The following is a 26316-nucleotide window of genomic DNA, read 5'->3' on the forward strand; positions in this document are numbered from 1 at the left end:
CTTCCATCTTAGGAATAATGACAGAAACATGAATGTGCTTGAAACAAACATGCTTAACTTAGGCTACCAAGATGGTAGTTCATTAGAGTTATGTTTTTTTTTTTTTACTTTTTTATATTAAAGGGTACGATAGATACTTTTGAGGTTCCCTAGATTTTTTGCAAACCTATCTCCTTCGCACAAAACAAGACCAAGTGGGCACACAATTAGAAAACAGAGCAATAAGACTATTCATGACAAGACAAAAGGAAAGTAGAAAAAAAAAACTGCTGAGAATAAAACATAATTTGAACTGCATCGCTGTCACATGTACTTGTTGGTGTTGTTGTATTATCGATAAACACAAAACCAAACTGCATACCAAACAGGGGACACAATTGTAACAAAGCAAACACCATTTCGATGTAAAAATTATTTACATAACTGTTTTTTTATAGGATACCCTAAATGTTATTTTTAAAATATAGGTTTATGGTCTTGCTGGGTTACTGTTGTTTTCTTTTTCTATTAGAAAGCCTGAGGACATGATTTCTAAAACATTTTCTTCATTGAGATTGAGCAAAAATGTGTTCAAGGTTTAAATCGTATTTTGTGTTCTTTAGAAATTCCATAAGCTTTTTCGTGGGTTAAAATGAAACATTAAATATGAGTATAAAATATGTAAGATTTTTTTTTCAATAGGTATTATGTTTATTCATCTATATTTAAGAAGCTTACAGAAATGATTCTTTCCTAGAAGGACATCTTTGAAAATAGATTGACAGTGTTAAGCCCCGGGGTGTTAAACTGGTTTTTGAGAGGGCCGTGTGGATGTATTTTCTTTTTTTTCCCAACCCAGCAGACTCCAGTCATCTCATCAAGTGAGTCCAGTCTTAACATGATGACTTGATGATATGACTGGATTCTGGTGTTCTATTGCTCAGTTGGAAAGAAGACCAGCAGCCTCACAGCCCTTTCTGGAACAGTTTTACACCTGTGGTGTAAGGAATGATCATATTTGACTAAACTCATGGTATCTCAAAGTCCTTATCTGATTGGTAGACTGATCCCCACCTAACTAATGTACAGAGGAAGTTAACACTTTCCCTGCACTAGTCATGGTTAAAAAGTCTATCCCGAAAGAACAAAAAAATGGGGTCACCCATTCCCAACTTTCCCTGCTCATGCCAACCACTGTTGACAAGTCTATCAACCATCATTCAGGTGAGAGAAAGGTGCCAGAGGTAGCTGGGAAGGTTATCTAAAAAAATTTAAACAAAATTGGGTTAGATCTAATAAAGGAATTTTTCATCTGTTAGGGCTGTCAATACTAATCTTACGTGACCACATATTAAGTTCAGAGATGTATTCTACCTTATTTTTCACATCACTCCTCAAGCAAAATCAGACATTAAATTCAGGTTTCCGAGAGAACTTTGAATTTTAAATGAAGCTCTCTTATACCAAAGCAAAAATATCTTCAAAGATACGTAGATTGAATGTCTAAAGTGCAATCATCCTTGACTGATCTCATGGCTTCCCAAAGTAGGACACTGACTGGTCAAACCTCCATATCTGACTTTATCCTAAAAATAAAAGCCATTTCTGTCTTTCAATATCTCACACACTTTTATTCAGTTATTCCTGGTAGAGTTTTAATTTCCTTTTAAATGCTATGTATTAGCTTTCATTGATAGCACTGAGCTTAAACTCTGCATTGTACATCTGTCTCTTGAAAGGAGCCATTATGGGGTCTTAACACACACAGACACACACACACACATGGAAATGAAAATTCCTAGTATGCGCCACGTGCTACTTCTTCTATGGGAGAAAATGGAGTCGGTGGCTGCTCCCTGTAGTTGCGAGATCTGATGAAGCTTTATTTTGATCCATACATAAGGCACACAGGATTATAAGGCCCACTCTCAGTTTTTGAGAAAAAGGCTTTTTGGTGCACCTTATAGTGCAGAAAATACGGTAAATTGATTATCAGATTTTGTCAATTTGTAAAAATGTATTGAAGTTGAGTGGATTTTAAAAGAGTTCTTAGTCTTTATGAATTTCAGCCACAGTAAGTATCATAACTGATTCATAAACATTTAAATACTATACTGAAGTTTTTTTTTAAGCAGCACAAACTTTAAGTCTATGCATGTGAAATGGATATGAAACCAATATAGTATATTAGTTTTGTCTTAAATGTCTGAATGACAATGAAATTATAATACACATTCTAAAAGAACAAAACTATTTGTTTAAGGGTGGAAAGTAGAGATGCTGTGATGAAAGAAGAAAGACCGGCTTTAAGTTTTTGAAGCCAAAATTGTAAGATATGACATGTCACCTGTCCTCCTTTTGGCTGATACTTGATGTTCTCTGTTGAGCCGATCTTTGACTTGACATTCTTGAAGTCGGGCAGTGGCTGGTTGATGATGCGCAGCTGCTTAGGAGTGGTTGCAGGTGACTTTGGTGGTGTGCGGACCACTGCCACTTTCCTCTCCTGGGAGATCAAACTAAGGGAGCGTGGGGTCCCAGGGGTTCTAGAAGATGAAGAGTAGCTAGGAGGGGTTCCTGGGGTGATGGCTGTAGAGCCTGGGGTACGAGGGGTGGAATGGCCACTGCGTGCGGAACGAGAACGCATAGATTCTGCAACTGATGGAGGAGAATAGTTACAACAGATGAGGTGAAGACAACAAAGAGATGACTTGTAACTCTGAGTAATGCTATTGAATAACTAAATACAACTACAATCTATCACTTCAGTGCTCTTGCAGTAAATATTTGATATCACATCATACCTGTCATACTAGGAGCTCGTCCTATCCTATGCTCTGCTCTCATTTCAGTGCGAAATGCTGCAAAAGAAAAATAAAAACTTAAGCAAGGTTGTGTTGTTATATTAAATGTTCTGTCTTTGTAATCTTAAACACTGGGGCTGAATATTATATGGATCCTCAGGCCAATAAATTCACATCAAGGGTAATTAGGGTTGTATCACTAAATAATACAGTATACCCTAAGATATAATAATCAATACAAACTGAACAATCTCTAGAAAGTGACTAAATTCTTTTCAGTGGCTAAGATCAATGATTGCCAGGTATGGAAAAATATTGTTATTTTGCCAAGTTAAAAAAGAGTGTAACCAAAAAAATCCCAATTACTTCTATTCAAAAAAATATTTTTTGTAACCAATAGAAAACCAATAAAAAAAACCAATAAAAAATATTATTTTGTAACGAATATTTTTTTTATACTGTTTGAAAACGACTTCCTCTATGAAATAAGGTTAAGCTAATGTTTCATAACATACTATGTCGGATTCCCTATAGAAAAGAAATGTCTAAAAGTGAATAAATCAATTATATACCATGTCTTTAAAGCTGCTTGAGAAAGCCTGTATAATTGAAGGTGATAGGTTTAGACAAGTATCGCTGTGTCAACAGAAAGTATTACGCTTTTAGTGTGACATCGCCATCTTGGTTTTCTCTACAAATTTAAGGGTAGACTGGTAACATTGGATAAAAGTTCAATGCTGCATGGATGCCGTCAAATAGTCAAATTCTATTAACTGGGTTTATCAGAAAATATGTTCAGCTATTTTAGCCAAATAATAGTAAAGTCAGTCTTTGCTCAAAATTTTGGGACTAAGCAGTGAGTAAATCCTCATCAGTGCAGATGGAGGGTATGTTAAGTGTAGCATGAGATTAAAACATGTTGTTGGGTTATGCTGTTATGTTTGAATACCAGCTGTATTACTTCCATAGCACAGTCTAATGGATGCGTTTTACATGTGGTACCTGGGAGATCAAAGTTATGGAGATCAAACTTACTGAACCATGTCAGGTGTGTTGGAATCTAATGATGGATTTATATTTTTATTAGCCTATGTATCTTTGTATGTCACTGTCAGCATGGGTGTTTAAGTATGTTATGTTAATTTACTGTAACTTATCTGTTATTTTAAAATGAAGTTTAGATCAATACATTTATATCATTAGACAGAAATTTTTTAGTTTTCCATTAAAGTAAACAAAAATTTGTATTGGCCAAAGAGAACCCTCTATCTGAGCAGAACATATGTGGATTTTTTTCCACATTGGTAATAGTTTTTACCTTTTAGGAAAGTGTTTTGAAGATACAGTTAAACCTAAATAATCACATTAGTATGATGACAAACAGCTTTTCTTCAACTGCTAGAAACCCAAGTTAAATGAGCAGCCTACATGTGGGTCTGCGGGGAGCAGTTGATCCGGAGCTCGTAATGGAGGTAGAACTTTCCTCGTGTTCATTGTAGCCAAGGCGACCCAGGACAGAGGCATGCCGTGGAACAGAGTATCTTTTTACCGGACTCCGTGACCCTCCATCCTGATGGAAAACAGTCATTCATTCACCCAAAATATATCAGCTTGGATCAGAAATGACTAACTATGGCCCTTGAGCGCTACTGTCCTGCAACCTTTAGATGCATCCATGCTCCAACATAGTTGAAATAAAGAACTGAATGACTTCTTCACTCATCCTTCAGTCATGAAGTTTAGCTAATGCAAGACAGTGCCCAATTCATTTTATTCAAGTTTTCCTTGAGCAGGGATACATCTGAAAGCTTTATGACAGTAGCTCTGGAAAATTCATAGATAATATATTGTGATTGATCACAGCTAGTAAATATAAAACATATTTGTACTGTACTTTACAAATACCCTACCAAATGATGTTCCTCCTATCTGTACAGTACATTTCTATGATTATGTTGCGCTGTGTGGTCTTTCTAGTGAGAAAGATTATCAGCATATCTAGATCTTGATCTTTATAACTGGCAAATTATTAGCACAAGGCTAAGAAGGAACAAGGATGTGACCCAGAATGTTAATATAAATAACACAGTGACAAAGGGATGGTGAAAATGAAAGCAGTTTAACATGAATAATAATCAAACTTGATGTCATGGGTTTATCTATTTCCCTGATGAATAATTTAATATCTATGTGGTCAACCATTATCTTTGACAATTATTGTAATTCATATTACATAAGATGACTGGCTTTATTTAGGGAAATCAGAATAAAGGGGGATAAAAAATGTGTATTGGCATCTATTTTTAAACATACAAACATACAATCACTTCTCCTTTTTTATAATAAAATTACGTGCTACTTTCTATTGGTTTTCACATTAAATTCAAGCAAAATACAATGAAATAAGTAATTCTAATATGACAGATACTAAAGTGTGATAAAAGTGATTTTGAAAGCACTTTATAACACTCAACTGATCAACAAACATGGAAAGGTGGAGGACAGAACATTACTTCCAGCTCTGGCAAACGATAACCCACCACACACTAATAGATGTATTAGAAGACATTTACAGTATGCTGTAAATGACATGACATTTCCAGAATGTAGAAATTCTGTTATTCTAGACAAAATAACTATCATTAGCACGGTGGAGGAGGAAACTGGAGTCACGACCACACTGGACGATTGTGAAATGTCACAGGGTGACTTTACACCCAGTCAGTATAATACACATTCAAAACAGATCTATCTCCACAACTTCTTCAAAACCACATATTATTGCTCGTATGAGACGCTCGTATGGGACTAACTGGAGATACAAAGTAATTAAAGATAGATATAGATAGATAGATAGATAGATAGATAGATAGATAGATAGATAGATAGATAGATAGATAGATAGATAGATAGATAGATGATAGATTTCTTTCTTTCTTTCTTTCTTTCTTTCTTTTATGCAGGACGTTATTGCTAACCAGTCTCTTTGCTTCTCTAGCTGACTCGGCTCTGCCGAGGGCCCCCAATTTACAGTACACACACACACACACACACACACACATATATATATATATATATATATATATATATATATATATATATATATATATATATATATATATATATATATATATATATATATATATATATATGCAAATTGTAATGAAATGTTAAATGTTGGAACTGTAACTGTACAGTCATATGTTTACATCACTTTATCACTCCTGCTTACCTTTATCAAGGCTGCACTTTAAAAAATGAAGTAGTCTAGAGAGCTGTACTTAAAGAAATATCTCTTTCTTTACACCTGTGTGTATAAAATGACAAAATATCTCTGTCTGAGTCTAAAAAGTATCCATTTAACCAACGATTTTAGAGGTCTCTGACATGGTGCATTAAATATTACAAGGTTGAAAATGTATTTTTTTACTTTGTGACAATTTCCTAAAAATAATGGCATCCTGATGGGACAAGCTGTGATGAACTCCCTTTGTAATTGTTTCAGAAAATAAGGTAATGTCTTTTTCATTACTCTGACCTCAAGCAAAGCACCTTTCCAATATATTATCATCATTCAATATAGTTTGTTTCCATTGTTATTTAGTAGCTGTGTTTCTCAAACTTTATATGTTCAGCTTGCTGATTTTTATGCCAAATATTATGTCAGACGTGTTTTTTGTTATACTCACTGATGCTCTGTCTCTGGACTGCCTGGCAACGCTAAGAGGTTGGCGCCCTACTGATAGGGATTCTGAAAAACACAGATATGTGGGTAATGAAATAGGATGAATTCAGTCTCAATACTATTTAACCACAGTATAATCTTTCAATTACAGTACCTTCTTTGTCAGTTATAGAGCTCAAACATTGTATTAAACACACAGTTTACTCTGGCAGTAAGCTAAACAAGTTGTACTCAAAGTATATCCAGAATAAAGGCTCTTAAAGGGTATGTCTGCTATCTCCCCCAATCTCTGGTCAGTATATTAACAACTGGTTTTATCTGAGGTGCTAAAGCTGACCTGTATGGTTAGTAGTTGATATCAATTTGGCGAGGAATACACAGAACACTGCGGTTTGTTACATATGATGCTAGTGTTTAACATTTCCTTTTAAACCATGTGGATGTACTGGTGTGTCTCATACTTGAAGAGCACAAGGCACCAGTATGCACTATGGAAAGAAGGTAAACCAGTGGAGGTAATGTTATGCTTTGGGCAAGGTTCTGGCTTAGAAACCAGACCTGCCCTTGTTAATGGAAGTTACTTTCACACATACCACCAACTTAATTGTTGCAGACCATGAAATAGTTTTTATAGATAACATAAAGAGTTATACATGATCTCTTGGCATCTTTTGGTAGGCAATTCCAAAATAAAAAAACAAAGTTTGAGGTGTTGGCTTGTGCTCAAAACTGCCAAGATCACATCTCAATCACACATCTGTCCAATTCAATCTATAGAACTTTTAAGTATTTGCTTCTAACTTCTCAATACAAAGTAACACAGCACAAACTTCAGTGGTTGTAGATAATCCATCCATGGTATTTAGGGTTGTCAAAAGTATCGAAACTCAAAAAAGTATTGATACTGAAATGTTGTATCCGGATACAATACTCGTTTTTAAAAGTATCGATACAGTGTCGTCACCAGTGGCACCTAAGCAGTCATTCATCTAAAGTGCAGAATAGAGGAAAATGCCCTTTCTGAACACTGTGATTGAATAATTCTCTGCACTTTTCAGTTTCAGACTTTTTTTTTTTTGTAACAGGTGCAGCTGCTGAGAATTATTTTTGTTTCTTAACTGGTTTGGCTAGTGTCATTGTTATGTGTGCAAAGCATAGCCAAGGAAGGAACACTTAATTTGAATTTGAGTTTTTTATCAAGCTTGCTTAATATTATGCACAGCATACAACCTTTATTATATTTATTTATTGTATTTTATTTATTAATGAAAATATTTCTGTAGACCTTTGGAGTCTTTGTTTTTATCCTTGTGGTATCGAAAATGGTATCAAGTATCGAATATTTTCCTTAGTATCGGTATCGAGTTGAAAAGTTTAGTATCGTGACAACCCTAATGATATTATAGGTTCTGGAAATTCTGGCAACATAAAGGGACACAAACAGACATCTATTTACCTATCTATGTACCTGTCTGTCTGTCTATTTATGCATACAGTATATACAGGGAGGAAAATAAGTATTTGAACACCCTTCTATTTTGTAAGTTCTCCCACTGCAGATCCCTCCATGGTTTCTAAGTGGGAGAGCTTGCAAAATTTTAGGGTTTTCAAATACTTATTTGCATCACCTTAAATGAATATGGTTAAACCTACAGGTGCTGGTCATAAAATTAGAATATCATGAAAAAGTAGATTGATTTCAGTAATTCCATTTAAAAAGTGAAACTTGTATATTATATTCATACATTACATACAAACTCATATATTTCAGATGTTTATTTTGTTTAATTTTGATGATTACAAATGACATCAAATTAAAATCTCAAATTCATCATATCAGAAAATTAGAATATTGTGAAAAGGTTCAAAATTGATGGCCCCTGGTGCCACACTCTAATCAGCTAATTAACTCAAACCACCTGCAAAAGCCTTTAAATGGTCTTTCAGTCTAGTTCTATAGGCTACACAATCATGGGGAAGACTGCTGACTTGACAGTTGTCCAAAAGACGACCATCGACACCTTGCACAAGGAGGGCAAGACACAAAAGGTCATCGCTAAAGAGGCTGGCTGTTCACAGAGCTCAGTGTCCAAGCACATTAATAGAGAGGCGAAGGGAAGGAAAAGATGTGGTCGAAAAAAGTGTACAAGCAAGAGAGATAACCGCACCCTGGAGAGGATTGTGAAACAAAACCCATTCAAAAATGTGGGGGAGATTCACAAAGAGTGGACTGCAGCTGGAGTGAGTGCTTCAAGAACCACCACACACAGACGTATGAAAGACATGGGTTTCTGCTGTCGCATTCCTTGTGTCAAGCCACTCTTGAACCACAGACAGCGTCAGAAGCATCTTGCCTGGGCTAAAGAGAAACAGGACTGGACTGCTGGTGAGTGGTCCAAAGTCATGTTCTCTGATGAAAGTAAATTTTGCATTTCCTTTGGAAATCAAGGTCCCAGAGTCTGGAGGAAAAGAAGAGAGGCACTTCATCCACGTTGCTTGAAGTCCAGTGTAAAGTTTCCACAGTCAGTGATGGTTTGGGGTGCCATGTCATCTGCTTGTGTTGGTCCATTGTGTTTTCTGAGGTCCAGGGTCAACGCAGCCACATACCAGGAAGTTTTAGAGCACTTCATGCTTCCTGCAGCTGACCAACTGTTTGGAGATGCAGATTTCATTTTCCAACAGGACTTGGCACCTGCACACAGTGCCAAAGCTACCAGTACCTGGTTGAAGGACCATGGTATCCCTGTTCTTAATTGGCCAGCAAACTCTCCTGACCTTAACCCCATAGAAAATCTATGGGGTATTGTGAAGAAGAAGATGCAATACACCAGACCCAACAATTCAGAAGAGCTAAAAGCCACTATTAGAGCAACCTGGGCTATCATAACACCTGAGCAGTGCCACAGACTGATCGACTCCATGCCACGCCGCATTGCTGCAGTAATACAGGCCAAAGGAGGCCCAACTAAATACTGAGTGCTGTACATGCTCATACTTTTCATGTTCATACTTTTCAGTTGGCCAACATTTCTATAAATCCTTTGTTTTTATTGGTCTTCAGTAATATTCTAATTTTCTGATATGATGAATTTGAGATTTTCATTTGTTGTCATTTGTAATCATCAAAATTAAACAAAATAAACATCTGAAATATATGAGTTTGTATGTAATGTATGAATATAATATACAAGTTTCACTTTTTAAATGGAATTACTGAAATCAATCTACTTTTTCATGATATTCTGATTTTATGACCAGCACCTGTATATGTGGAATTATAGGCTACAAGTCATCAAATGTGCAGTTTGAGTAGGTTGCTGTTCCTTTTAGAGCTTTGTTCTTCAAAGTGTTGGCAATGAATCAAACAGATGGGAGGATTTTCATTATATAAAGCAACGATGGAAAATTATCTAAGTGGAGCATGCATCACTAAGCTGAGTGTCATCCTTGGTGACAAAGAATTTAGTCAATCAGGGGAAAATTAGGCGCAAACCGCCTCTGGGACAGAGCAGCATTACAGAGTCCTTATAGAGATGAAATATAGATCAGGAGCTTTGAAGCAACCATACACAGAGAGTAGAATAGTGCAGTTATACTGTGCTTTAAAACTTAGCAGTTTGAGAATTTGAGATCAGAAATGACCCAAACTATATGTAATATTAAGAGAGAGCACAGGTAAAAACAACAAACTAAAAAAGGTTAAGTGATCGTGGTAAGAAATAAAAGCTAACCATGCTTTTATTCAAAAAGATAAAAACAGAAGGCCTAAACGGTTTAATTGAAAATGATGAAAAAAAACATTAGAATACAAAATGCTAAGTCAGAGAAACATGAAAACACTTATTTTGATCCATTTTATAGTGAATAAATACATAATAACCCAACCAAACACAATGAACAGTAATCAAAAAAATAAAAAATCTAGCTAAAAGAGGAGTGCTTTGATAATGCATGATAGACATCACAAACACTGCTGTTCTGATGACTGCTAAGGCTGTATGAGAGATATAGGTAATGATGGATTACCTGTGGGTCTCCTTCTTGGGCAGGAGTGATGTTGGATGGGCCGTATGTGACGGGTTGTGGGCTTCATGGTGCTTCGCTTGGATGGAGAAAGAGTTTGAGTCTCAACTTTTTTGTTGAACTCAGTCTTCTTTATGATAGCTACAAAGTGGAAGAAATAAGGAAATTATAAAAGGGTATGAAATACTTTGAACAAACCAATGATAAGAGATTATTGTGTCATTATTTGAGTTTTTATTTTTTGGTTTCTATCTTAGAGAAAACAACTTTAAATATGGAGTATTCAATTGGAGGAAAAGGTCTGAATTATTATTATTATTAAATTTTTATGGATTTTTTTTATCAGATAAAATACTGAAATCAAATTAAAATTGTTATAATTCTCAAATGTAAACAGCCCGCCTCTAAGCCTTCTGTTTCCAATTTTGAACTAACTTTGTTTCAGGTGAATAGTTCAAAGTGTGTCTTCTGCTCTATTATTTACCGCCCCCCTCAATATGATAAAAACTTTTAAAATAACCTCTAATGCTTTCTGTATGAGTTTATGCCCAGCTATGATATGTTCTTGTTGTCAGAGATTAAAATTTTCATGTGTGTTGGTCATGAAAAACCGCTGATGAAGGATTTTAGACCTAATTGACTCTTTTAACCTGATCCAATCAGTAACTGTTTCCACACATGAGCGAGGTCACACATTAGATCTGGTTCTATCTAATGATCTGCCTTTGTCTAATGTGAAATATGTGATTCTGGCTGGTCAGATCATATGTTTGTTTTATTTCTTGTTTGTTTTAAGCAAGCTTTAACTGAATCCGGTCCCCCTGTTTGTCACCGTCAGACTTTTAATCCATCCTCTGCTGTGGAATTTTCAGAGGCTTTTAATCAGCTCCCTGTTCCTCCTGAGGGTCCTCCTCTGTGATGATGGAGCTCACCCCTTGTTTTCACTCTTCATGTCGAACAATCTTTGACTATGTAGCTCCCTTAAGAAGAAAGAAGCTTAAGTCTAAACCTGAGCCTTGGGTTCATGAGAGGACCAGGGCTGCCAAAAGGGTTCTACCTAGCAGAAGATTTTTGCCGTCTCTCCTATAGCGGGTGCAAAATATGACCATGTCGCTCCTGTCTTGGCTTAACTCCACTGTCTGCCTGTTTATTTTAGATTTGATTATTTCGATTAGATTTTTTGCCCCACCTTACCTCTCTGAGCTCCTTCAACCCTACTTGCCTCCTTGGTCCCTAAGGTCAGCAGAACAGCAGCCCCTGCAATTACCGAGGTTTAAGAGGAAGCTCAGAGGGATGACAACCTTTTCTATCGCTGCTCCTCTTTAATGGAATAGCCTCCTGTTTCATGTTAGTGAGGCTCCTTCACTGCCAAATTTTAAAACATTGCTCAAGACTTACTTTTATTCGCTGGCTTTTAACTTTGGCAGGAATTAGTTCTTGTGACCTTGTTTATTTAGCTCAGAGAAATTCTTTTATCTTTATGCTGTATTTTATTCTTTTTTGGTGTTTATTATTTTATCTACAGTATGTTCAGCACTTTGTTTTCAGCTGTTACCTGTTTTTAAGTGTTCTACAAATAACATTGATGATGATGATGATGATGATGATGAAAGTGTTGCTTTTCATCAAAACAGCTCATAAACAAGAGCCATATCAATCAATCATATATGTTTGTGCTGGTGCCGTCTTGGTTTTACTTGACCAGGTTTTTCTTTTTGCATTAATCAAAAATATTGGAACTTTTTCTCTGTGTATTTAAGAGCAATTGATATTTAAAATACCTAAAATCTATGATTAATGAAATAATTAAAATAAGTCCTCATCTACCTTTATGTTGTTTTTTTTAAAGCATAGCAATGTCCTACAGTTTAAGCATTAGAATTGATAATCAGTTAGAGACTGATGCACAGTCCACCTTCCAGGGGTGTCATCAACTTTTGGTGACTTTTTCTGCTTGCTTGCATGCGCTTAATTCCTTATTCTTATAAATATATTCCTTGATTTTATGAAAAGTGCTGTTAATACTTTGTAGTACAACTTTGAGTAAAAAAGGGTTGAAGTTTGCTTTTATATAATAAAGCTCATAAAGAACCACAAAAGACCCTTCCTCCTCATTTTTTCTCTCTCTAAGTAGCCCTAACTCTTGGTTTCAGTACTTATTTATCATGATAACGGAAAAAAAATTTAATGTGTCAAATTGTTTTTTTTTGTCATTTTTTTTTTCAGGGAGGTAGATCCATATACATATAAAACCTTCATTTACTACAGTTAATTTTAAATGAACTCACAAATTGTATAAAATGTATAGCAACTTTCTTTTTAAACAGTATGACTATTTATGACGACATAAAAAGTTTATAATTTCCTGCAGTGCTTAGATTATCACATTTTTTATTAAACGAATGATGAACCTTCAAATTACCTTTTTTCTTCTTGAGCTCCTCTTTGGGAATGTAGGTGGGCTCTTTTCGAACAGGTTTGCGCTCAGGGGTTGAGATGCGACCTTTGGCTCGCCCTGTTTTACTTTTGGGTTTGACAGATTTCTCTCGTTTTTCCGTACTCCGCTGTTTTGTCAAATTGCTCTGGACCACAACAGGTTTCTTAGCTGGACTGGGTACCTCAGGTAAAAGCTCGATCTGTTCTGTTGCCATACTCCTGTCATCGTCTAGTAAACAGAAAATCTGATTAGAAACACTAAGGAAAGGAAATGGAGTGAATATAATAAATAACATGATACATAGAGTAATTTCACCTTGTGTGTCAACCCAGGAGCTGTCAAGGATGGAGTCATCTACTGTTGTTTCATCTCTATCATAGCTTTCAGACGGTACCTCTGTTTCTCTGGTCCGAGCTTCCTGTGCTGGGGAGGCAGGTGTTTCGGGAACCTCTCCTACTTCCTCAAGGCTTAGAGCTTCTAAGTCTGCTTCCTGAGCCAACTCCACAGATTCGTCATGTTCTTCTTCTTTTTGTGCACCAACACAAAGGGCCTCGGCCTCAGGTGGGGCTGAGAAACGAACGCTGTGACCTGGTTCTTCGGCTTCATCGATTGTTTGTACCACAGTGATGAAATCATCTTCAACCATGACCACTGATTCAATGGCGGCATGGGTCTCTGGTATTTCCTTTTGCACCTGTGCTCCTTTACTCTCCTCTTTCAATGGATCTTTATTATCTGTTAGCTGCATTCCCTCTTCTGCCACTATCTTATCTGAAGCTATTTTGTCAGTCTCAGACAATTGAAGTTGCTCTCTCTCCTCAGTGAATTCCATCACTACCTTTTCCTCATCCTCATTTTCATTTTTTCCCCGCTCCACCTTTTCCATCTTCTCTTTCAACACATTGTCTGCCGTCTCTTGTTCCATTCTTTTATTCCTTTCTCTGTCCTCTTGCTCCATATTTTCCTTTTCTTCAATTTCTTTTTGCAGTCTGTCCTCTTTTTCTTTCCTGTCCTTCTCTTCTTTTTCTTTTCTAACTTTCTCCCTTTCTTCATTTTCTCTCTTCTCCTTCTCCTCCCGTTCCCTCTCTTCTTGTTCCTTTCTTTCTTTCTCCTCCCTTTCCCTCTCTTCTCTTTCTTTCTTCTCGTTCTCCTCCCTTTCCCTCTCTTCTCTTTCTTTCTTCACTTTCTCCTCCCTTTCCCTCTCTTCTCTTTCTTTCTTCACCTTCTCCTCCCTTTCCCTCTCTTCTCTTTCCATTCTTTCTTTCTCCTCCCGTTCCCTCTCTTCTCTTTCAATTCTTTCTTTCTCCTCCCTTTCCCTCTGTTCTCTTTCTTTCTTCTCTTTCTCCTCCTGTTCCATCTTTTCTCTTTCTACTTTTTCCTCCCTTTCTTTAATCTCCATCTCCTCTTTCTCTTTCTTTTCTTTCTCCAATCTGTCTTTTAGCTCTTTCACTTGAATTTCTGCCTCTTCTTTCTCTCTTCTCTCTTGCTCCTCTCTTGCCTTTAATTCTGCTTCCTCCTTGATTTTTCTTTCATCCTCTTGTTTTTTTATTTGCTCAGCTGCCTCTTTCTCTTGGTCTTCCTTAATTTTTGTTTCTTTTTCAGGCCTTTCATCTCTGCTTATTCCAGACACATGCGAAGCTGATCTTTTCGGTGAACCGTACAATTCTTTTTGCTTAAGTTTTGAGGGTGAGAGTACTGGGGAAAGCAGTTTGTCATCATCAATGTTGCTCTCTACAGATGAAGTAGGTGATGTTTTCACAGGTCTGGCAATGCGGTCCTTAGCCATCCCAGTAAGCTGATAAACATCTTCAGCATCGACCTCCTCATAGGCCTCTTGGTGCACAAGCTTCACTTTTTCTCTTAGTTCCTGCAGTTCTCGCTCCTCCTCCAGACTCAGAGGTCTGTCCTCCATCTCCAGCTTGCGGATCTGTCTCTCATAGTCTGCTATCTCAATTTCTGTCACTGAAGCTTCACCACTGGCTTGACGTTCCATCTCACTAGCTGACCTCTCACCTTCCTCCAGAGTCACAGTGACAGTTGGTGTCACGAAGGGCTCACTTGGGTGAGTAGGAGGTGTCACACTCACAGGTTTTATCAGCAGATCATTTGCATCACATTTCGTGCTTTCCTCAACTGAATCTTCGTCTCCTGCTTGGTTTTGGTCTTCCCCCTCATGAACATCAGCATCTACAGATGACTGGCTCTTGTCTTCCAAGGAGGTGTCTCTTACTGCCAATTTTCTCGCCTGCTCAGCCACTTTCTCCTCTAGTACAGAAGGGGTAAAGACTTGTCGAGAGGTTGTGGTAGGACTTAGCACATCTGCAGGGGACGGCATTGGCCCAGAATATTCACTGAACACACAATAGCCCATCTCTTCCAGCTGGCTATCACTTTTTCTTACCCCAGGACTCAGCTCCCCTGAAGTCAGATTAGCCAGAGGGTTCTCAGTAAAGGTAGGAGAATCATCTTGGAATGACTTTTTCTGGATGATTTCGGGGTCTGTGTTTTCTGAAGCCAGCCTGGACCGAGTACCAGCAAGGTCTAGCATCTCTGGTAAGTCCTGTGTCATTACTGATCCATTTTTAAATGAACCTTTATTTGGCTCTGGTGATTCAGGAGATTCAGGCTCTGGACTAACTTTTATTGGTGTTTCAGCAGTTCTAGGAGGTGAAGAGGAATCGGATGTGACAGAGGCTGCAGTCTCCAGGATCAGTGGAGGGAATGATGGAGGCTTATCTACAGAAGGTGTAGAAACTGGAAGGTAGTCAGCTGACTCATCAAGACTTCCACTTGTAAATGACATAATGTCAGTGGCCAAGGGGGTGAAATTTCTTTGCCTTCCCTGTCCAGTCTGATCTGTTGCTCCAATGGTGATGTTAAGCGAGTAACTCCTCTGCTCTAAGGCAAGCTTACCAGGTGAAAGTCTGCATTCATTACTTCTATCGGGATTTGCAAACATGTCAGTGTCTCCAGACAGAGGCTTTTTGGTTTCTGGTTTATCCTTCGTTTCTACAAGTGTGCTGTAGCTGACTTCTTGGGACTTGAAATCATTTTCATTTTTCTTTTCACCAGACCGACTCAGTTCGTAATAATCCTCACCCTTACTTTCTGTACCTTCCTTAACCTCCATAGCTGAGGTTTCAAAGTATGCTGACATGCCTGACTTGTCTCTGGCCTCTCTGGTTGCATCTGCTCCTTCAACTTTAACTCCCATCGAAGAGAAATCTGAAGGGGCAGTGATGCTGCTGAATTCCACCACCTCCACTGATGGCTGTTTTTCTGACACTGTGATTGGCTCACCATATGTAGGCTGAAGTGTGAGAGATTTCACTGGTTCTTTTACTTGGGTTTGAAGATCTGGAGGCACAAAGGATGGCATTTCCATGGTTGGGCTTTCTGGTACAACTCGTTCACCAGCAAAGAACCCTTGCATCTGTGGCTCAAAAAACTCCTCAGGGCGCTTCTCCGATCCAATGCTGTCAGGGCTCATGGACTCACTCTCTTGCTTGTCTGCATCCATCTTCAAAGCTGTAAAAATATCTGTAAGTTGACTGGTTCCATCACAACAGAAAAATACTGCTTAAGCATGCTATGTACAAGGATTGTTTATTAGCCGGTCACAGGAAAAGCTTTTGCACAACCAGGCAAAGCTCTCCTTTGGAAACTTACAGCACAATGATACAGCCACCACTGAGGAGATACGGCAACACTAACGACCCACCATGTCACAGATGGATGAAAGACATGAGATGCAGTGTGACGGAGCCGACATGAGGCAACTGTAAGGATGATTTATGGAAAAACAGTAATGAAAGATGGGATGAATATCCATGCATTTCAAATCAACTACTGTAAAAAGCATATATTTCTGTCACTCACTGAAGATCATTGCTACATAAGTTATAAGTTAAGTATAAAGTTTAGAGGTTATTAATAATAGTAATCCATATGAGAATCACATGGACCATTGAGGGCTCATGACAGATCTTTAAAATCCAAAAATTACTACTTTTTTAGTGAATGACAGAAAAATGCCACATGTTCACACTAACTGTAAGGGGAAGAAAAGCAAATTAAGATACATTTGCTTTTTTGTTTTATTATAATTCTAGAAATGGAAATGTTTCTACAGATTCCTGTACCAAACTGAGCAAGAGACATCAAACACAGCTTGCCTCTAAAGTCTTTATACTGAGATTGATGGTAAAAATGAGCATTTCATGTTTATCGGCTATGACTTATGATAGCATTAAATGTTCAGCACTGGCACACCAGCACCATGCCATTATGTGTAAACATAATGAGAGACTAGGAAGCTTATAAAAATGTGAGATTAAAAAGAAAAAGCATTGTCATATTAAGCATCACTTCACATCATTATATCAACACAAAACGGCCGGCCCCAAAAACTACAGCGGTAAAATAAAAACACAAGCGAAGACAACACAAGGGAAAAATAGGTCGATTTGAACAATGTGACTCTCTTCACCAACAAGCCTGTGTTGCCTTGCAGCCACAGCAGAGCGCAGGTTTTTTGTCATTCCAGTTGAATTATAATGCTTATGTCATTTGCTTTCTTTTTGACATATATTAACTTTTATTACAGTATAGAATGCAATAACATGCAGGCAGGGAGAGCAGAGGACAGGACACACCTGTCTCATGGCTTTCCTCACCCTCTGCATCCTCCTCCTCCTCTTCCTCCTCGTCTCTGTCCACAGAGCTTTCTGTGGTTGCACAAGCTGCCTCAGACTGCCCCAGGTCTACATCCTGTGCCACCTCTAAGGCTTCTGTCTGATCTAAGGGTTCAGCTTTGGGGCTGTCCATCTCGGGCTCTTCCCCACTCCACTGCTGCTCATCAAGAGCTGCCTCGGACACTGCCGCTTCTGCACTCTCCTCCTCCTCCTCTTCCACCTCTTCCTCATCCTCCTCGTATTCAGCTGTAAGAGCCTCCATGGTCTCTTCTTTTCAAAAACAGGGTGAAAGGGGGGACACAATAAGACTACAGGCAACACAGACTTGGGTTATGTAAGAACATAACTTATGAGGGGATATATTAAACTCTGGAGGAATGTGACCCAAATAATTAAATTTTATTTTTATCCAAAACAGCAAGAGTATGTTGGCATTTTTATATTCAGAGGGATGTTGGTGAGTGTTTTAAGTATTGTGGGAGACATTTTACTTTAGATCTGATTATGTATTTACTTTGATGCAGATTCTCTGTAAGTGGGGAGGAAAAATGCTCTTACATTCAAATTTAGGAATGATTTATATACTATACATACAGAAAGAGTAGAATAAGAAGAATAAAAAACATTAATTATATGATTAAATACGCAACAATTGTAACGGTTGGCTAGATTGTTTAAAGATCATAATCCTGTGATCTTTTAATATCTTTACTGTTTCTAATTTGCTATGTACCAAGAAATAAGTGCTTCTCTCACCATGGCTAATATAAAAACAAACATGTAATAGGTCACTGAGATCAAAGTTGTAACAGTTAACTAGAGTACTTTTAACCCTATCACATAATTCAATTACATTTTTTATTCTGAAAAAACATTACTAAAACTGTAAAAAAAAAAAAAAAAAAAAAAAGTACAGAAGTACAGTTACATACATACATGCATATATATATTGGATATCTAAGCTGAATTACTTAAAATTTAGAGTTGCTGAAAATCTTGATTTGTTTAAAATTTTATAGATATATGTAATGTCATTATTTATGCATCATCAAATAAGCTACACTTCAATAGGTCTCAGTCTAAATACTTGTTTCTGTAAAGTAAAATACTTACAAAAAGCTTTTATAGAAACGAGAACTGTAACAGAGAACATAGCGAAAGTTTTGAAAGTATTGGCAGATTGTTGGAAGACTTCATATGGTACTACTAATTTAGTTATAGTTACTGATACTGTAGGTCAGGGTAAAACACTAATAACTAACTCAACTTATAAAAGACTGTTTTAAATATCCCATGACATCTGCCGAGGCCGACTGGGGTTCAAGAAGACAGAAGCAGAGATACAAAAAGCAACTGTAAAAGCTACCATTATATTCACAATAAGCATTGGTGGAGAAAGATGCAGTTTTGCTCTACTAAACTTCCTCCTCACCAAAACGCATCAACTAAAAAATTTGGGTTTTTGATAATCACTGATCATTTCATGTGTTCACGGACATGCAAAGTAAGAAGCTAATAGTTACCACATGGAAGGTCCTCTAATTCTGACATATTTGGAGCTGCGGTTTATAAACTTATATCAAACTTTATTTTAATAAATAATAATAATTATTCTAATACATACTATTATAATATTTATTATATTATATAATATTTATTTTAATAAATGTAATTAAATAAATAATATTCATTTAAATAAATTATAATATTTTACCCAATAATACAGTATTAATCACATTGCATGGTAAATTGGTTTGAACACATTTCAATTGCTCCAAATTATTAAACAGCTAAGTTGACCTCATTCCAAACCCTTCCAAATAAACATTTATTCTCAAACATAAAGTCTATGCAAAACTATATCTTTGAATAATTATGGTTTACAACCATTTTTAATAATTTTTCTATGTGTCATGATAGCTTAGTTTAGTTGAGTTACTAGTTACTAGTTTGGTCAAGAATTTTAACTGAAATTAGACAAGGAGCTGAATGTTTTTTTTTTATTGTTACTACACCATTTCATGTATCGTTCAAAGAACAACATATGAACATCTAAAAGTTATTTGATTAAATAACATAAGTTACTACAGCATTGAATTGCATATTTATTTAAAGTCCCAAACTTTGCACTATTGTTTAGTGCTATGTGTTTAAAGAAAGTTAGAGAAAAACTGTAGCTGTGGTATGGTATTTTGTCAGTAGATAAAACAAGATTGATGAATGCAATGGAATCCTATGCACATTTTTATAGTTGAAAAACAGCTAGACTGCATTCAATATTCTCTATTGCTTATCTAAATGTTTTTATATACAACTTTTGAAATGAAAGTAAAATAATCGGATGCAATAACATATCGGGCTTCAATTGTAAACTACAAGGAAGTGTTTGTGTGTCTGTAGCAGCTAAAGTAATGGTGTTAAAACTGTGATAATGTGTGGAGCATTACTGATGCACAAAACACAAGTAAAAAAAAAATGGTTTAATCTCAATGAATAATTCCAAGATTTGCAAATGTTTGGCGAAGGATTTGTTTCTTTTTTTTTTTTTTTTTGCTGTGCAGAGTGGCTTTTCACAGCCTCTAAGAAAGTTGTGCTAGCAGTTAAGCTTAAATCATGTCCTCAGAGTCAGCTTTTTGGGCCACAGTGTTACTGATGAAAATGCTTACTGAGTGAATCACAAAAACATAATGTCATACTTTATACACATCACTGCCATGTGTTGTTGTTAACGGCGAGGCAACCACGGGTAGCGACTGCTTTGATTAAAATGAATGACAGCAAAAAGTATGACTGTTAAAAAAAAAGTCAGATTTTGACTGGACACACTTCACAAGGACACACAAACATCACGTCAAGACAGCCAAAGAGACGGACTGAAGGACGGAGAGACGGAAGGACAAAAAGAAGGGAGGAATGAAGAAAGAGGGTAGAATCACAAAAGGAAAACAATGAAGGAGTGGGGAAATAAGGGGAGAATGGCAAAGAGGAACCATGCGTGGTTCACCTTCAATCTGTCTAAAGGCCACGGCGTGCCCAGTGGGGCGAGCGCCTGAGTGCGTCCACTCTGGGCTGAACAATGGGTGGTCATAGTACTCCTCGTCGGAGTGGTAGGGGTCGTCCTCAGGCACGGAAACTGAGATGGAGGGGGCGAGGAACTTGCACCTCTCCCGAGAATTTTGGAAGCGGCGGAGAGGACCTGCCTCCTCCTCATCCCCTACATCTACGAACAAGACAGACAAGGAGAAGAACTGCAGGGAAATTCGGACACAGACTGAAAGAGAGACAGTGAAAGGGAAGGAAAGAATAAAAGACGAAAATGAAGAAAACACACAAAGAATGACCATCTTAAAGGGAGTATTAGGAAATGACTAGAGTTGAGGTTTAAAACAGTGATTCCCAACCTATTGGTCCGCGTGTGCGTTGCAAGGGGTACACGAAAAAAATGGTATTTCTTAGGCAGTAAAATAAAATAGGGCTGGAATCTGTTTTGCTTTTTGCTTAGGTGTCTTTAAGAAAACAATGTTAAACTAATTTAGTCAGTCTGACTATAATTTTGTTCTGCATTTTGCTGCAAATTCAACAAGTTTGAATATAAATATAAGGGTGCTTAATTTTTATAAACATAGATTTATAATATGATTTATTTTTTTAATTTTTTTCCATTTCTTATTAACTTCCAGGGAACATATTTATGTTGTTTTTTATTTGAGATGGAAAGCATAAAAACGCTTAATAATTAAATGCTCAAATAAAAAGATTTAGTCAAATAGTTTTTATTTTATTTTTTTATAATTAGGTATTGTAAGCTCCATCATCAATACTTTTAAAAGAGAGGCTATTTATGGTAAGACAAAATACCCAAAGGGGTCCATAAGTCTAAAAAGGTTGGGAAACACTGGTTTAAAACTTAGTTTTATCAACTTAAACCCTTTTATCAGATGCTAAAATCTTAAACCTCTTTTACTGCAGATATAAAACTAGTAAAGACATTATGCATTTTTAAAATAAAATGTCTTTACTTTTTGTGCATTTTATCTGTTGAAAAAAAAGCCTAGAGAAAGACAAAATCACTGGTTCCACACTTATTAGCATAAGTGGCACAGTGGTGTCTCCAGTTCTCCATAATGTGAATAGCTGTTTGGAGGTGGTGCCATGAAAGGCTGTACACTGACACTTTTCACAAACTTAGATCAATGAAAGACCTGAATGGTAATTTTTGGTCAAAGACAAAAAATGGACTGTACTCTATATACTGTAATAGCTTGGATGCAAAATTATGTAATTTAAGATTAGGATTCATTTAAATGGAGTAAATTTTCATATTTATAGCAGATGTCCAATTACTTGTACATAGTGCTGTATAAATGCAGCAATTCAAATTTAGATTTAATTTACTACTGATACATCTTATTCTTCACCATCGATAATTTAGAAACAATGACTTTAAAACGTAAATGTTTTTTTTTCTATAAATTAGATCTTTACTTTTAAACTGGGCCCGACCACAGACCATTAGATTATTTGATTGAGGGGGTTTTGTTCACATTATTTTTAAGATGGACATTTTTTTTGCAGATAAAAAAAAATGCTTTAGAATAAAATCAAAAAGGGTATTTACAATATGAAACAGAACATAACAAAAATCTGACGAAAAAAAACAATGAGGAAAAAGCTTGATTGAGGAGAACAAACATATAACACACAGCAACAAGAGGACAAGTAACTCAAATGAATCAAAGCTTTAGGGGCCAGCCTTTAACTAGAAACTGCCAAAAAAGGCATCATTTCACTGAAGACATTTTTTCCCTTCTATTATTATAAAACATAAACGATAGACAATAAACATTTGCAGTAACAGATTTCATTAGTTCTAGAACAAAAAAAAACATTTGATGCAAACTATAGTACAAATCTATCACACTTTTCAAAACATTCTGTCATTAACAGATGCATCTAAATACATGAGATAGTTATCAAAATGTTGATTAATTTAAGAGTTTCAATTTAAAAAGTGAAAACTATTATCTATTTTGATTATTATGGCAGATGGTTAATGGAAAATCTGTTTCTATCAAACCAATAAAAAAAATGCTTTATAGAGAAATAAGAACTTTTCATTCGATAGTTACTGACATTAGCTTCCACAATCAGGGTTAGCTAATAAATTTCATTGCTAAAACACAGAGTGCTGTACTCAAGCTTACGGTATATTATTGGGAAACTGTGTGGGAGGTAAAAGTGTGCTGGAAAAAGATTTGCATACGAGAAGGATAAATGTAACCTTGACAGAACACTGCAGCAAATCCCATTACGATTTTTAAGGCAAAATGTGTGGACTGTAAGGAGAAACAGCAGTTCAAGAGCAAGAGAACAAAGAATTATATGCAAGAGTCCGTCTGTAATTACTGTAGCATCTTAACCAGTGACACAGTCACTTAACTAGGCATTAATTTTAAAAAATGAGGCACAAAATCAGAGTAGCTTGAAGTCATACAGTAGATCATGTTTCCCACAGTTAGTGATGATCTTTAATCTACTGCGGTTGGTCCAATGTGTGTAAAAACAGGTATATATCAGGAGACTTAAGATCTTTTTAAAGATCTTTTTGCTTCATTCTCCTAAATAGCAGTTATGGAGGGGGGGAGTTGATGTTCAAGCAGGACTTAGCACTTGCTTACATTGTCAAAGGTAGCTACATGGGTATATGGCAATGGTGGAAATTAAGCCGGGCATAATATTGTACGATATTTTCAATGCTTCCTACAGCTCAAACTGTATCAGGGTTTAAAAGAAACACAGCTCACGATGTATGTTCTCACACTATGCGGCCCGACGCACTGATGTGATATTGTACATCCAGGAACCTCATGTCGGACTCAGCGCAGAGAGATGGTGCTGGTCGGACTTGTCAGTCTGTAAGAAGAATTTGCACATACGCAGTGCTCGAAGTTCTGGATTTGATCCCAAACACGTCACGTGGGCTGACTGAATTTTAAAGATGTTTGATTTTCCCCCGACCTTACGATTCCTGATGCTGAGGTGGTCGCCCCTTGTTACCCTCTGTATACTACATGACGCAGGAAGCCCGATGAGGCTGAAACACGGCTCGATCTAAAAAAAATTTTGCATCACTGAAGAATCGTCCCGAAAAGGGCAAAAAAAATCGTACAGTGTATGCCCTTAGTGTGTCTAATGGGCCAGCTAACTCCCCTGATATCAACACCAGGCTATAGATGCTATAGAGTAGTCTTAGGAGAGAGATGAGAGATAGAGGTGAAGGCTGCAGTTAATTTAAGCAAGTATAGCTCCTAACAAAAAACTGGAATACATATAATCTACCAAATTTTCCATCTGATCCTTCAGTGTTAAATCCCATTATTAATAGCCTTTGTGCAATATTCTGTTCTTTTTTTTTTTTTTTTTTTTTTTTTTTTTTAGAAAATCGGTTTGATTCCTTTATTCAATAATTTCACTATTTTCTAACATTTTAGTTACATCTGTATTAAAGTATAACTTCTACTTTTAGATATCAGTAGTTTTAAGTTAGATAATTTTAATTATTGAAACATTTCTCAGTTAGAGTTCAAACTTCAGCAAAACCTTTTTTTTCACCGTCACAGAAACATTACAAAACTGTTACCGGTCTATGTAACAAACTGGAGAGAGAAAGAAACACATTTTAATGCTTCATATTATATTTAACAAAACTGTAGTTACCTAAAAAAAAAAAAAAAAAACGTTTTAGACTTCCATCATCAGAAGTTATCTAAAAACCTTTTAATAGTTGTCATTCTTTTAAAGCTTACGTTCCAGTATAACCTTGTAGTATTTGGATTTAAGATCACTGTTTTCGTTTATTAAAGAACTAGTCTCTGACTCAAAGCTTCAGCCAAAAACACAGAAAAGTCAGACAAGAGACAAGGAGCAAAAAGCACAATGACCAGAAACATGCAAATTCTAAGCATTCTAATAATTGGAAGCTGGAGGATAACTTTAAATGGTTGTTTTTAGTGTGTGGAAGGAGCTTAGGAAATGATTTGTTTAAAGAGGATGGTAAAAAAAATACTATAAGTGCAACAACACAACGTCCATGTTGTTAAATGTCTCATTTATTCATTTGGGACAAATGATGATAAAATGAAGATACTGGCAATGACAGATTTCCAGGCATATGATGGAGGAGATGTTCCAAAAAGTTACAGGAAATGCATGACAGGAGAAAGAAGAACATGCTGGAAATTTTCACAGCTCAGGTTTGGTTCACTTAACAAACATTACAGTGCTGTTTGTCCCAGTGAAGGCTGGAAAGAATCTTTTAGGTAATGGGGTACTATACATCACCCCAAAAAGTACAGTTAAAAGAAAGAGGTAAGACCTTATTTTAAGTTATTCTTGGCCTACCTTGTTCCAGGGGACCAAAGTGTTCAGCTGCAGGTGAAGGGGGAGGGGAGGGAGGCAAATTGGTGGTATCCTCAACTGCAAAGAGGCATATTGACAAACGAGGCAAGCATACAAGGATATAAATCCAATGAAGTCACTGTCTCACTGAGGAAAGGTGAAATCAGTTTGTTTCAATCTGTTGAACAACACATATTTTATCACTGTTTCTTCCTACCAGAGTTAGGCATTGTAAAAAAAAAAACTGTTTTCTAATCATTTACAAAGTTCAGTTCATACATTCTGAAGTTTCAATACATTTGGGTATAACACAGGCACAAGCTTCAATGTATTATGTTAACATGTTGTGTGATAGCATGTGTAACTGTTAGTAGAAAGAATAGGATAGCGATCATTTTATACTTATTGCTAGAAATATAGATCCAAAGGTCGGTCTGACATCATCACTGTAAAAGTTCTTTTGAATATCAAGGATGAGAACTGTTAATTTCAATCTGCCATAATACGACTGTGAATCCCTGGGCAGTTGCCGGTAGTTTGCCCTGACCCTTACTGCCTGCTGGCATTCCAGTTCTGTGTGGCAAATGGGCTAAAGATGTATTTCTCATTGGTGTTTGTGTGCAGTATTCGTGCCAGTGTTGGGATTTGCGTCTTACCGGATGGCAGCCGCTGAGTCTCCTGTTCTCCCTTTAGCACCGCCACTGCCTCTGCCGTTACTTCTTGAACAATCCGTGCCGAAACTTGCTCTGATTATAGACAGATAAGGGTTAGGATAGATAAGGGTTAGGGTAACTTTTAGGAGTAAAAGGTTATCTCTTATATCCCAGACAAATGTGAAAATGGTATTGCAACTCAGCAACTGCAGCAAGTCCTTTATTGGGAAGGAATTTCATCCAGCTCTGTTTTTACATATTTAGTTTTAGCACAAAGATATCAGGGTTGTAAAAATGTCCAATTTACACACTGAGTCTTGTGAAGCCAACCCAGTCAAATGTAAGAGCAGATTTGTACCTGACCCCTATAAAACTTTGATTTAAAAAAAAAAATAATGTAACATTCAGAGGTTGTAAGCTTCAGATCATTGCTCTGTTCCATTACTCTGCTGTTGATAAAAATTGAAGAGAGGACATTTCCCTTTAGAGTATTGTTATAGAACAAATACAATGGGCTCATGAATAGCCACAATTACATTAAATTATACAAAAATATGTAAATCTATAATCTTATACTCATTGACCATTGTAGTTTTATTAAAGTACATTTGGGGAAATTACATTGTATATGTAACATGCCAGACAA

At 36.6% G+C, this 26316-nt stretch overlaps 1 protein-coding gene across 1 annotated transcript in view; it reads right to left on the reverse strand.

The window, feature by feature from the left end:
• Positions 1–26316, reverse strand: part of map2 (microtubule-associated protein 2) — a 118295-nt gene that overhangs the window by 11522 nt on the left and 80457 nt on the right. Inside the window, exons 5-15 of the mRNA XM_038308170.1 lie at positions 25674–25763; positions 25021–25095; positions 20624–20839; positions 17581–17889; positions 13241–16453; positions 12911–13153; positions 10492–10629; positions 6470–6531; positions 4209–4350; positions 2781–2837; positions 2327–2634 (exon numbers count right to left, since the gene is read on the reverse strand). Coding sequence (XP_038164098.1) covers positions 2327–2634; positions 2781–2837; positions 4209–4350; positions 6470–6531; positions 10492–10629; positions 12911–13153; positions 13241–16453; positions 17581–17889; positions 20624–20839; positions 25021–25095; positions 25674–25763 — 4853 coding nt within the window. The remainder of the gene's footprint in view (positions 1–2326; positions 2635–2780; positions 2838–4208; positions 4351–6469; positions 6532–10491; positions 10630–12910; positions 13154–13240; positions 16454–17580; positions 17890–20623; positions 20840–25020; positions 25096–25673; positions 25764–26316) is intronic.

The sequence above is a fragment of the Cyprinodon tularosa genome, unplaced genomic scaffold (assembly GCF_016077235.1).
Source record: "Cyprinodon tularosa strain WSP-4 unplaced genomic scaffold, ASM1607723v1 ctg630, whole genome shotgun sequence".
NCBI lineage: Eukaryota > Metazoa > Chordata > Actinopteri > Cyprinodontiformes > Cyprinodontidae > Cyprinodon > Cyprinodon tularosa.